At 40.0% G+C, this 13450-nt stretch overlaps 1 protein-coding gene across 3 annotated transcripts in view; it reads left to right on the forward strand.

Annotated features, from left to right (window-relative positions):
• The window catches only part of CALCRL (calcitonin receptor like receptor), a 99394-nt gene that overhangs the window by 66955 nt on the left and 18989 nt on the right, over positions 1-13450 (forward strand). For all 3 annotated transcript variants that reach the window (XM_042439652.1, XM_042439659.1, XM_042439668.1), the window contains 5 exons: positions 1230-1340; positions 4140-4252; positions 8432-8523; positions 9774-9900; positions 12524-12677. In XM_042439652.1, the coding sequence (XP_042295586.1) occupies positions 1230-1340; positions 4140-4252; positions 8432-8523; positions 9774-9900; positions 12524-12677 (597 nt within the window). The remainder of the gene's footprint in view (positions 1-1229; positions 1341-4139; positions 4253-8431; positions 8524-9773; positions 9901-12523; positions 12678-13450) is intronic.

The raw sequence follows: 13450 nt of genomic DNA on the forward strand, positions 1-13450 counted from the left end.
TCACCCAGGAGAAAAAAGAAGCACAATAAAAACACTGGTAGACTGGGCAAAACGGATCTGTGAACCCCACTTCGTGGAAGATGAATTGAAGCAATTAGACCAGGCTCTACAGGCTAATGGTTATTCCAGTTCAGATATCAGAAGGGCTGCCAGGCCCAGAAAAACCCAGAGGAGTGAAGACAAGCAACCACCCAAAGGGAAGGGATTTTTACCATACATCAGAGGAGTCACAGACAGAATAGGGAAACTGGTCAAGAAACACAACATCCACATGGTTTACAAACCAACCAAGAAAATCCAGCAAATGCTGCACTCAACGAAGGACAAGAAAGACCCTCTCACAGCCGCAGGGATTTACCGCATACCATGCAGCTGCAGACAAGTCTACATAGGGACCACCAAATGCAGTGTGCAAACATGAATCAAGGAACACAAGAGACACTGCAGACTGAGTCAGCTGGAAAAATCAGCAGTAGCAGAACATGTTATAAACCATCCTGGGCATAAAATACTGTTTGATAATACTGAAATTCTGGACCATGCCAACAAATTCAGGTCAGAATGCACAGGGAAGCCATTGAAATCCACAAACACCTGGATAATTTCAACCGGAAAGCAGAAACCCTTAAAGTGAACAAAGTTTGGCTACCAGTCCTGAAAAATAGCAAAATGAGGACTCATCAAATGCAAATGAGAAACCACCCAGAGTCAGGGACTTTCCCAGCAGATAATGATCACCAATTAGCAGACAGTAACCCTCTTTGCATATTCTCCCACCCTGGGGCCCTGACATCAACAACAGAAAGTGCACAGATTAACATGGAATTCCTCCAAACCCAGGGTCACACACACACACATACATACATACATACATACAGTTGATCCTTGTTATATGCTGGGGTTTGGTTCCAAGATCCCCCATGGGTAACAAAATCCATGGATGCTCAAGTCCCATTAAATAGAATCACATAGCAAAATGGTGTCCCTTATAAAAAATGGAAAATCAAAGTTTGATATTTGGAAGGATAATAGATGCTGTGAAAATTCAAATGAAATGGATGCAGTAGATTTTGATTTCCTTGAAAAGAGCTATGTGGCAATTGACTGGGTCCAAACAGAAGACTTTTTAGCACAGAAATTTCCTTCTTTTAATGAAGGGAGACTTATATCCAATCCTTTATAAATGAGGATCAGAGAGTATATCATTCCTTATGTCTTCCTTTGCATAGAACCTCATTGCAACAGAACATGGGATGGCTGGCTGTGCTGGGATGATGTTGCTGCAGGAAAAACAGCAGTGCAAAACTGCCCTGATTACTTTCAGGATTTTGACACTACAGGTAAATTTGTGTTGTTTAATAACAAGCTATGTGAGTGGTCCTCAAGAAGGTTTCCTGTTATGCTTTCCTGTTATTCTATAGTTCATTTTGCAATTTAGTTGTTACACCAGTGCAGAGTAGGCTGAGGCTGTAATGCAATTCATTCCCCATTCCTCCTGTTTATCATCATAATGCCAAATGTACCTTCTACATCCTCAGTGGCAGCTACAAACTTTCAATGGAGTCTACTTTTGTATGACTGTATGATGAAAAACACAACAATTTCAACTTGAAATAAGTACAGCACAGAAGTAATCTATTAGACTGACTATCAAGTTTGTGGCTCTCTAACATTAACTGCTCATGGTACAAATTATTCCTATGTACACAGTAGTTTCAGAAATTATATTTCAAGTAATTTGCCTTGATAGTCAGTCTAATAGATTACTTTTGTGCTGTACTTATTTCAAGTTGAAATTGTTATTTTTCATCATACATCATACATTCATCATGAACAGAAAAAGCTGCTTAGGGCCTGAAGCATATGGGCCAAGAAAGCATGAGCCGACCCCATGTTTTCCTGGCCCTGGTGCTCACTCAGCCTGGTCTCAGGGTTGGCATGGGGACAGGCTGGTGCTCACAGACCCATCCACATGCCAAACCTTGGCCTGGGACTAGCATGCTGCTCCTTACATTGCCAACCATTGATCCAACTAACAACCCTCACAGTCACCATGTCTGATGTGGAAAGGAGGCACCTGGCTACACATATGTGGTCGTATGCCCTGTTTCCATGTCAAACAAAGCGACTGGGGGGGGGGGGCTTCTCAATCGATGACTGGCAAGATAAGGAGTACAGTAGGGGGGCATCTGAACAGCTTAGGTTCGCCACCAAGTTTTTAGAAACTCTGGAAAACCAAGGATTAGTTGCGCCTTTACCTCAGGGTCAGACCAGATCCATTTCTGGACAGGGAGGATTGGGCCTGATCCTGCCTCAAAGGTTTTAGCCTGTACCACCTAATCTAGATGATGCAAAGCCAGGGGATGTTGGACCTTTTGGCCCATGTGGCCAACTCCAAAGATATAAGGAGGCAGAGAGAAGGCTCCACAAACTAGTGACACATTTTCTGAATTTTCCCTTACAGCAGCTGCAGCACTGAAGGGGCAAGTCATTTTGCAAATGAGCAAAAGTGGTTTCACTCTTCAGTTAGAGGAAAGCAACAGAAAAAAAGTCAGCCCATTTTCAGCTGAACAACACTGATTTCAGTTGTCAGTAACAGAAATTGCTGAGGCAAAAACCAGTGAATGCTATTTTCAACCATAATATTAAAAAGGACCTTTTTGGTTCATGGTTTAAATGTGTATATCCTTGAAGTCTCTTCCCCCCCCACCCCACCCCTTACATAAGTGTGGAGTTTGAGTGGAGCTTGGAAACTTTTCTATTTGGAAGGTGACTTGTGCAAAAGATCTATAGGAGGTGGTTGCAGCTGCAACTGTTGAGAAGAATCCCAAGTGGAAGCCTTCATGAATTGGAGGCAAAGTTATAGAGGGAATATGTAAGAGTCCCACAGTGTTAAGTGTGGAATTTTCCGGAAGGGGAGTTAGGGTGGAGAATAAGGGGACAGAAATACCTTAAGTGACAATTTCTGCAGTACAGGGGGATTCTTATTAAATAACATGGTGCATAGCCTCCTGTGATTTAACCATTTCAGGTCCACTAAGGGTGCACCTAGACTGCAGAGATAATACAGTTTGATACCACTTTAATTGTTGTAGTGCCATCTTATAGGGTCCTGGAGTTTGTATTTTTACAAGGTTTTTAACTTTCTGTGCCAAAAAGTGTTGGTGCCTCGTAACATTACAGTCCCAGGATTCTGAAAGATGGAACCATGGCAGTTAAAGTGGTTTCAAGCTGCGTTATTTCTACAGTGCAGTTGGATCCTGCAGGCCTGAGCAGATGGGACAGGATAGTATGGGTTAGTCCCTGGGTCAGCATGGGGATGAGTGTTCACCTGTGTCCACACCAACCCAGGACCCGGGCTGCTCCTTACCTTTTGAGTGGGCATTCCATCTGAGAAGCCTCCCAGTCACCCTGTTTGACACAGAAACGGAGCCTGGCTGTACTCACATGGCCAGGACTACTGTTTCCACATCAGACCAGGTAACTGTGGGTATTCTCAAATAGAACACACACCAGAATGGTAGGGAATGTGGGGTGGGGAGAATGTCTGAACAGCCCAGTTTTGCTATAAAACCAGATATATTTTAACCTGGAGTAAAAGGGTTTTTTTTACTCTGGGATCAAAACAGATCCTCCAGATCTGTGCCTGTACAGGCAGGATCGGGTGTTTTGGTGTGCATTGTCTAAACTAGCCGACATGAGACCAGAGGGAAACCAGGGCACTGGGCCTGTGTGGACAACCCCTAAGTCAAACACAGCCCTGTTAGCCTATCAGTGCTTGATCATTTCCAGCTAGTCACAGGCATGTAGCAAATACAGGAAAACAGCTAGGCTCCCATAGTTGACTGGTGGGTTGTTGTCTAGACTGGCACAGTTTTGTGAATTTATTTATTTTTTATTTTTTTATTTTTTTATTCCATTTTAATTTTAATTTTTTTATTTGTTTTATTTGTTTTATTTTTTTATTTTGGACATTGGAAGGGCATTACATTACAGTATAAGAGAATATATCTAAAGCCATTTTAATAATGTTCGGCTATGTCATTGTGAGTTAACAACATGATCGCTGGTTTTAAAAAAATGCCTACAGTGTATTTACTGGTGTATGTCTTTTTCCTCTGTTTTTTTTTTTAAATCAGAAAAAGTTTATAAGACCTGTGAAGAAAATGGACACTGGTTTGTACATCCTGAGAGTAACAGAACATGGACAAACTACACACTCTGTAATGCAGAAGTATCTTCTAAACTGCAGGTAGATTGAAAAACTGAATGCTATAGACAGAGGAAGGGGGTTGTTTCAAAAACACAGTACCATTATTTCTTTTGTATGATACACATTCACTTTTTGCTGCAGTTTCAGCAAAACATAAAATGCCTATATATTATAATCCTACACTGTTTTATCCAAGTGTGAGCCTAATTGATTCAACAGGATTTACTTCTGCAAAAGTATGCAGAAGATTGTAATAGCTTGATCTAATATTTTTGTGGGCTGGAGCAGATGGGCAGGAAAAAGCAGCTCAATACCATGTTTTCCCAAACCAGTTTGAAATCCTGTTGTCCACATGGTCCACTCCCAGGCTATTTATATACTGATGCAATGATGCACATTTTCCACCTTGAGTTGGAGTTTCCCAGCTTTTCTTTTCTTTTCTTTTTTGCTCTGGGTTTTAACCCTGGAGTGCAGCTTTGTTTCGCTTTCCACCAAGTTTCACCTTGTGCGTTATCGAAACACTCCACCTTCAAAGCAATTAGAAGCCATTTTATTTGGCCATCATTTAGACAATACAGACCAAAACACCAGTGACAGGGTCAAGGCCTGATCCTGCCTGTACAGACATGGATCCAGTTTCTCCTGTGAGCATCATCACATGAATAAGAGTAGAGGGTTTTAAGAACAGAGCTGGCATACTATTCCGTGGGAGGCTTATGCTGAGAGCCATCCAGCAATCCCCTTCCCACTAGATGCAGTTCATTTAATGTGGCAATGAGGTAGAAGTGACTCATGGAAACAGCAGCCAAACTTAGACGGGCAAGTGAATTTACTTTAGAAATATATTATTTTACTTGTAATATGTATCAGATTATCTCGTCTGTATTTGCAACAATGTTCATTTACCTATACCTTTTCCAACAACACGATAGAAAATTAGCAGTTTGTTATGTCGATTACAGTTTGCTTAGATGTCTTTCATGTGCTGCTTTTAAATCCTCCCACAATGCATATGACTTTCATAAAAGCACTTCAGAAGCCTTTCATTTGCTGCACATTTTGAATAGACACAGCGTGAAATGAATCAAAGTTAAGGCACAAATGTGCCTCAAAAACTAAACTGAATGTTAAGCAAGACCAGAAGAGTTCTGCTGCTGTTCTTCAAAATAGTGGTTTGCAGTTCTCAAAGTATAAAGTGGCCCCATTGTCTTCAAATAGACCACTCTGAAAATATGTGAAGCTTTAAAAAACTAATGAGTCCTTCTTACTCACTTTCACAGAATTGATAGATAGAAATATTTACCACTTAGAAGTCATTCTGTGTTTTATGCCTTCAGAAAAGCTGAACAATAAACAAATATAATCCCTACTTTTGGAGGGGAGCTTTCACTGTGTTGGGAATTATGTTTGTTTACTTTCTATATACCTTGAATATATCAAAGAGCCATTGTTTCATTGTTGAACGCAGTCCCTCCACCAGTACAGACTGCAACTCTTTCATATTGTCATTGTGTTCACAGTTGTTGTGACTGATTTGTCAATCAAACAGTGGTGGCAAGCCTTCGGGTGATGAGTCTCTGAGATTCTACATTGCTATAACTTTCTATTCCACTTTAACTGGCATGACAACATTCTGTGGAATTCTGCAGTTTGTGGTTTAGAGAGGTCCGTGGACTCACTGGCTGAGAATTCTAAACATCCTATCCCTAAATTGCAAATCCCAGGATCCCATAGGATGTTGCCATGGCAGGTAAAGTGGAATATGTAACAATGTAGTGTGATATGGATTTCAGTCTGCAATGGTTATTAGACAGCAGATTTGGTCCTAAGTCTGAACAGGGATGTGGGAGTAAGAGACATGGTGACTTAGGGCTTTATCACACTAGCAGTCAAACAGGTTTTAAATGAGAGTTAAACTAGAGAAAACCAGGAAATGCCTGTAGTTTATCACACGATGTTTCCTAGTTTTCTATAATTTAACTCTTGTTTCAATCCTGTTTGCCTTCTAGTGTGATAAAGCACTTAGTTAAGAAACCAGTTCTGATTATTGGAAAGTTGGCAGTTCATGGCCCAAGTTCCATGTGACGAAGTGAACTCCCAACAGCAGTTCCAGCTTCTGCCAACCTAGCAGTTCAAAAGTGTGTAAAAGTGCAAGTAAATAAATAGATACCACTTCGTTGGGAAGGTAACAGCATTCGGTGCAGTCATGCTGGCCACATGACCATCAGAGTCGTCTTTGGACAACGCTTGCTCTTCAGCTTAGTAACAGAGATGAACACCGCCCCATACAGTCAGTTACATGACTAGACATTAATGTCAAGGGGAAACCTTTACTTTTACCTTATACCCAGTGGTTATTCCCAAGTAGAGTAGGCCTATTGAATCAAAAAAGATTCAATAGTTGTCTAATAGTTGTCTAATAGTTGTCTAAAAGTATCATTGTCTAAAATTGTCTAAATGTTCCACTGATTCAATGGCTCCCCTCTACTGGAAATAAGAATTGAATGTAGGTTGTATACTAACTGGTCTGTACTCTAAGGAGATTACTGTACTACACTTTTATAGTGCTGCTCTGTCTCCCGTGGCATTCTGGGATTTGCAGTTTAGAGAGGAGCATTTAGCTTTCTCAGCCAGAGAGCTCTTAGGCCTCACTGAACTACAAACCCCAGAATGCTATAGGATGCAGCCAGAGCAGTAAAAGTGGAATAGCAGAATTATAAGAGTGTAGTGCGACTATCTAGTAAGACTGATCAGTTTGCCATAGTGTACATTGGCACAACCTTCAAGATCCCAGGCTAAGTTCAAAGAACAATAAAACTAAATTATACTTTTCTAAAAATAACAACAAAATAAAATAAATTAAACATGCTATGCATCAATTAAAGGCCTGTCAATACGTGTGGTTCTTTTGGCCCGTTTGTATTTCGAAACATGGGAGCCAAAGAAGATGAGGCGGTTCACCAATGAAAAGGGCTTGCCACTAGTATTGATTAATTTGTAAAGAATTTGTAAAGAATATTTGCAAGTGTTCTCCTCCTTGACAAGAAAAAAAGTGTCAGTGCATCAAAGCAACCTTACAGAAAAAATGGTCAACCTTAGTGGGATTTTTCACATGTCAGGATTTTAAGTGAAAAAAAATTATTCATTTTGGTTCCTGCACACAAAAAAAGTTTTCACTGCCAAAAAATAAAAAAATGTGCACATTATTTTATTTTATTTTTTGCCAAAAACACCTAAAAGGTGAAAAGCCATACAAAAATGTGCAGAAATTCTAATATGTCACCCAGAGGAGAACCCTTGTGGAAGGATATAAGTAAAGGTTTACATCTCTACAGGCAACATCTCACAGGCTATTATTCAGTTATACAGACATCTTTACATCCTGACAGACAATTATTCTTAATGGTGATCCAGAGAGTAGGGTCTTTGTGTTCTCATAAGAGTGTAGATTACTCTGTCTAAACCTAATAGCCTCATTTTGATACTCCCCTGATCTTTTACCATGCTGACTGAGGAAGATGGCAGTAGCAGTCCAGAGCATGTTGTGAGACAGCGAAGTGTTGCTAAGAAGCTGGGTTACTGCTAATGTGAAATTACTAATGTTCTGTTTCTAACAAATCACATTTTGTGTGAAGTATATGAGGTAGCACTGCATTGTTATTTTGGGCCTGAACAGACAGGCCAAAATAAAGCTGCTTCAGGTCACTTTGGAGGTATGCTGTTAAAATGAGACTCGCATCTTAAGAGGCCAGAATCTGTGCCAAAGCTGTGCTCCAGTCCATAGGCTTTTGCATGGCTTTCAGACTCTTAGGACGCATGCATCATTTATAAGAATATAATAATAATATAATAATAATAATTTATTTATAGCCCGCCCAATCACAAGGAATCCAGGTGGGTTACAACAGTAAAAATAAAGATAATAAAATACAATAAATAAATAAAATTAAAGAGAGCGAAGTGAGTACATTCACAGTGAGGCCTGATGGAAGTTGGGCCTCTCTTTTTCACTCCCTCCCAGTTCTGATGATGATGTCATGGAGGGAGGGCTCTTCTTCTTGAGGCAAGGATTTTATTTTTATTAATTTTAATTTAATTCTTCTCATTTAAACAGCATACCTCCAAAGTGACCCAAAGCAGCTTTATTTTGGCCTGTCTGTTTGGGCCCTTTGTTTGCTGTATTTGAGTTTTCATCCTTATTTTTCTCTCTTATTACAGACAGCTTTGAATTTGTATTATCTCACTATCATTGGGCATAGCCTTTCCATTGTTTCACTTTTGATTTCTCTTGTGATATTCTTCTATTTTAAGTAAGTATAATGATAATTATTTTTTATATAGCAACTACTCTTTTGATTGCAGCCTTTATACATAATGCCATGTGTAACATTTAACAATTCAAGTGAAAATTGAGATGCAGAAAGAAGCTGTTGAGCTCTGTGTGTTTACAACCAAGTGATTGCTCCCAGAGTTCTAAGCTTCAATTTTCAATTCAAATATGGTGAAGATTTGGGTCTTTTTCATACTTTACAGTTATAGCACTTTGATATCATGTTAACTGCAATGGTTCCATTCTATAGAATCCCAGGATTTGCAGTTTTGTGAGGTCTTTACAATTCTCAGCCAGAAAGCCTCACCAGACTTCAAATCCCAGAGGATACGGCCATGACAGTCAAAAGTGATATCAAAGTGCTATAAATAATGTAGCATGGGAAAAACCTTGGTGATACTAAGGTCAAGTCATATAATAATTTTCATATAATACTGATGACCAGGCCCGAAGTTTTTCCAATATATGTGTTCTTAGAAGAATGCAGATAAAGATGATGATGATGATGATGATGATGATGATGATGATGATTATTATTATTATTTCTTACCCACCTCTCCCCATGGATTGAGGTGGGAAACAACTACACACCTTTCTTAAGGTAGAACATGGGTGGGAATCATTCAACCTTCCATATTTTGTGAGACTACAGAGATTATCACACCCAGAAATCCCACTGGGATAGACTAGGCATATGGTTGAGATCAACTCAAGGGCAGTCAACAACAAACCTTTTCAGGAGAGAGCCCAACCAGGTAAAAGTAAGCAGGCATTCAGAATAACAGAAGGATAAACAAGCTCCTGTTTTTGAAAAGCTGCTGGATAAGCATGGCTGGGGTCTGGGCTGCATATGGGTTGCACACGCCCAGCCATGGCTGTATGTGATGACACCCATGTTTGACTTTTAAATCCCATGTCTATCTCGGTGGGATTTCTGGTGATAATCTCCTACAACTTCCACTTTTCTCACTCCTGGCTGTGCAGACTGGGGCTGCTGGGACCTGCAGCCAGATATCATCTGGGAGGCCACATAATTCCTATTTCTGACTTAGAATGTGTCACCACTGAAAGGAGCCATTAGCTCCTTGATACTGGAAGGGTAGATGTTATACAAACACAACTCATTACCAAGTGATTCAGTTTGCTACCCAGTAACAGTTCTATGCTATTTGTAAGAAGGAGAAAAATTAGCAGGAGATCTCTTGACTATCTACATGTGTTTGCTTTCAGGAGCCTGAGCTGCCAGAGGATCACTTTGCATAAAAATCTTTTTTTCTCATTTGTTTGCAACTCTGTTGTCACAATCATCTGTCTGACAGGAGTTGCCAGCAATCAACAGCTTGTTGCCGCTAACCCTGTGAGTGCACAAGATTTGGGTTGTGTTACTGTATTATAAGAAACAAAGAGATGTATAATCATTGAATAACAATAAAGTTTGCTCATACAAGATCCCTTGGATCTTATTCCCCTGCCTGTTCAGTCTTCACTGCCAGCCGCTATGTAAATAAGATGTACATTCACCATATGCTGTATTTGTAAATGGAATTGTGTTCCCAAATGCCTTCAAAAGTGCAGGTCTATTTACAAATGAACCAGGTGCACAGGAAGTGCATGTCTTCTTTTAAAAGAAAAAATGTAAGGTTGCTGCTGCCACCACAGCCACAGCAACAAATTTGCCTGTGGGATTTGGTCAAGGCGTGCATCCTCCAGTGGTTTCAGGCAATGCAAGGACAGTCCATCCCCAAAGTCTGGAGGTTTCCTACCTGTGTTCTACACCCATGCAGTCTTGATCCAGATCAGGTGGATAAGATCACTAGAACACAGTCAGCCTTCCATGTCCACATATTTTGCATCCATGTTTTCAATCATCCATGGCTTGAAAATATTTTTTTTTAAATCCAGAAAGCAAACCTTGAATTTACCACATTATATAAGGAACACCGTTTTCCTACCCCATTCTATATAATGAGACTTGAGTATCCACACATTTTGGCATCCACAGTGTCCTAAAACCAATCCCCACTAGATGCCAAGGGCCCACTGTACTGTTTAATCACTAGTTCATAGTCACTAGCAATCTTATGACAGAGGCAGATAGGGAAAGTGTCAACGTACTTCTGCAAATTACTGCCAGTTATATCAGTGAATGCCCACAATGAATGCCTACCGTTAATGCCCACATCTGTGTGCTGGAGTGAGTGCCTAATGGCTCTTGGGGATAGCTTGAATGTAGACAGAGACAAATTGTATGCTTTATCTGTCTTATAGCTACACACACACATACACACATGCTCACACACATCCTACAGTAAATAAATTATTAACACTTCCATTCACTGTATGAATAGGTAGATTTTACACTTTCATGCACTGTTGCTTGAGAAGATCTAGAATATGTAAGCATGGCTGATTATTCCAAGTTTGTGAAGATAATATTTATTCTTTCCCACTAGTTTAAAGTTAGGGGTGGGGCCCTATAGGCAACTAGATTAGGAAACCAAAAGAGCTAACTAAATAAAGCAGTTGTTATGCTCCTTGATGCAAAGAAAATTAAACACCATATTTGAACCTTTGTCAGGACAGCATGGTTTGAATCCCTGCTCAGTCATGAAAACCCCCTGCGTGACCTTGGGTAAGTCACACTCTCTCAGCTTCAGAAGATGGCAATGGCAAACCCCTTCTGAACAAATTTGCCAAGAAACCCCTGTAATCAGTTGAAAACAATTTGAAGCCACACAACACAGTGAACCCATACCCAAGACACCCTATTTCCAGGTGTGTAGCTGGGGAGGGGGGTATGGGAGTGTTGTTCACCTGATTAGAATTCCATGAAATTTCAATCCTCAAATTTCTAGCATTGCAGAAAGTGAGACACTGAAAATTATTTACACCTAGAAAGTTACATCATTCCCTTGATAGTTTTTCCTGCCTCTTCAATATCTGGAGGCCTCATAATTCCTCCCTTACTTTGGACCTACAGTAAAGAGAGGGAGTATATGATTTCAAGAATTAAGTTACCAGTAGGAATCACATGACTTTCCAGATGTATTTGGGCTGACACTTCCAGCATCTTTCCACTATTGACTATATTGGTTTGGGCTGCTAGGATTTGTGGTCCAACAACATCTAGAGGACCACAGGATTCCAACCCCAAAATAAACCAAAGCAACCAAGTTTTTTCAAAAATGAAATTGACCCTCCTCCCCAGTTAATAGATGACTTTTTCAGACATAAAAATCTGTCTCATGATATGATAGGTAATACAGGTGCTTTTTCTAACACACAAAAATAGATTGGGGAGCCAGTACCTGCAAATGCAAAGACAGCCTTAGGCTACAGTTCTCAGTTTTCCCTCTGAAAATGCAAAATCATTTATCTTGTTTTACCTTTATTTGGCTGGTTTCCCACAGTGTGCTCTGCAACTCCAGCCTGAGTGTCCTGCCCAATGTGGTATTATTTTGCCTGTGTCAGACTGGTTGAATGTTTTGAGCAAATGTGTATGGCAAATTTCCATAAAGCTATTGTTTGCATATTTGCATATGTGAAAAAAGTTCAGGGAAGGTAAATTTCCTGTCCTTCCTCCCATCTCCTGTTAGCATTTTCTCCACCATAACCTGATAGTCCATCCCATGCTCTAGCTGATCCTTAAGACAGATGTTTTGTGTGTGAGAGAGAGTTCTGTTGGACGTAGCATGGAAGGAGGAGAAATTTTCCTGTCGTGACCTTCCTTAAGTAAATCTAACACTGAAGCCTTGTAGTATTAAAGCAGCATTTTCAAAAGGAGAGGGAAGAAGTGAAAGACAAATGTCAAAATATGACATTTAAGAGAATATTCTCTCTCTCTCTCTCTCTCTCTCTCTCTCTCTCTCTCTGCATCTTTAATCAATTCCAGTTTCGAATGTTTATACTTGTCTGTATTATATAGAAAGGCTTGTGATTTGAATATGGTGTTAAAGCCCCATGGTATTTTCACCCCATAGGTTGGATGCAAAGTGGCTCACTTCTTCCAGCTTTACTTGATGGTTTGCAATTACTTCTGGATGCTCTGTGAAGGCATTTACTTGCACACACTCATTGTGGTGGCGGTATTTGCAGAAAAGCAGCACTTACTGTGGTATTACCTTCTTGGATGGGGTAGGTTATTTCCCTTTTGTTTTTCTCCCAGTCGTATGCATCAATATCTCTTTAAAGGTCCAGTCATAAGAGTATTTTAATTTCAGAGAATCTTGACAGCATTGCTCAGAGATCATAAGCCGTCAGCAACTTCCCTCCCTTTACACCCATAACTAAATAATCAAAGAAGCAATAAACTAAATGTCATTCTGATTTGCCCCTTTTGTTTCAACTGGAAAATGAACTTTGGCCATGGCTTTTAAGCATGTACGTACTGTTGATGCAACAAACTTATCTTAGCTAAAGGCAGGCTGCATTTGGTTGAATCAGGAAGTGACTCCTCCTTTATGGAGAAAAAATAGTCTTTTATTATGAAAAAGCCATTAAGGGGTAATTATTCATTGTTTCTCATCTTGGAGGTGTTTATACAGGAATGACTGTTTGTTTTCAGAGAAGTCTCGCCATTACTAGGGTAGGAGGTCGAACCACCATTTATTTTCCCAGCAGTTCCTTTTGACCTGCTTTGTTCCGGCTGCAAAGAGAACACTACTTGAGATGAAAAAAGAAAAAGAAAATACCTCAACTAGAGAACACTACTGAAGGCAGCAAGCCATTCATCTCTGATGTATGCTGACATTTTCTGGAGTTGATCCAGTTTTTATTTCATTTTATTTTTAAAAAAGAAGACAAATTAGACCCGGTTAGACTGTGATAGTCCTGTGAGAATAAACACTGGAGAACTCAAAGGAGAGAAATTCCACTAGGATTTACAGTGGTTTATGATCCTGTCCATG

This window comes from Sceloporus undulatus, chromosome 1 (assembly GCF_019175285.1).
Source record: "Sceloporus undulatus isolate JIND9_A2432 ecotype Alabama chromosome 1, SceUnd_v1.1, whole genome shotgun sequence".
In the NCBI taxonomy this organism is placed as follows: Eukaryota; Metazoa; Chordata; class Lepidosauria; order Squamata; family Phrynosomatidae; genus Sceloporus; species Sceloporus undulatus.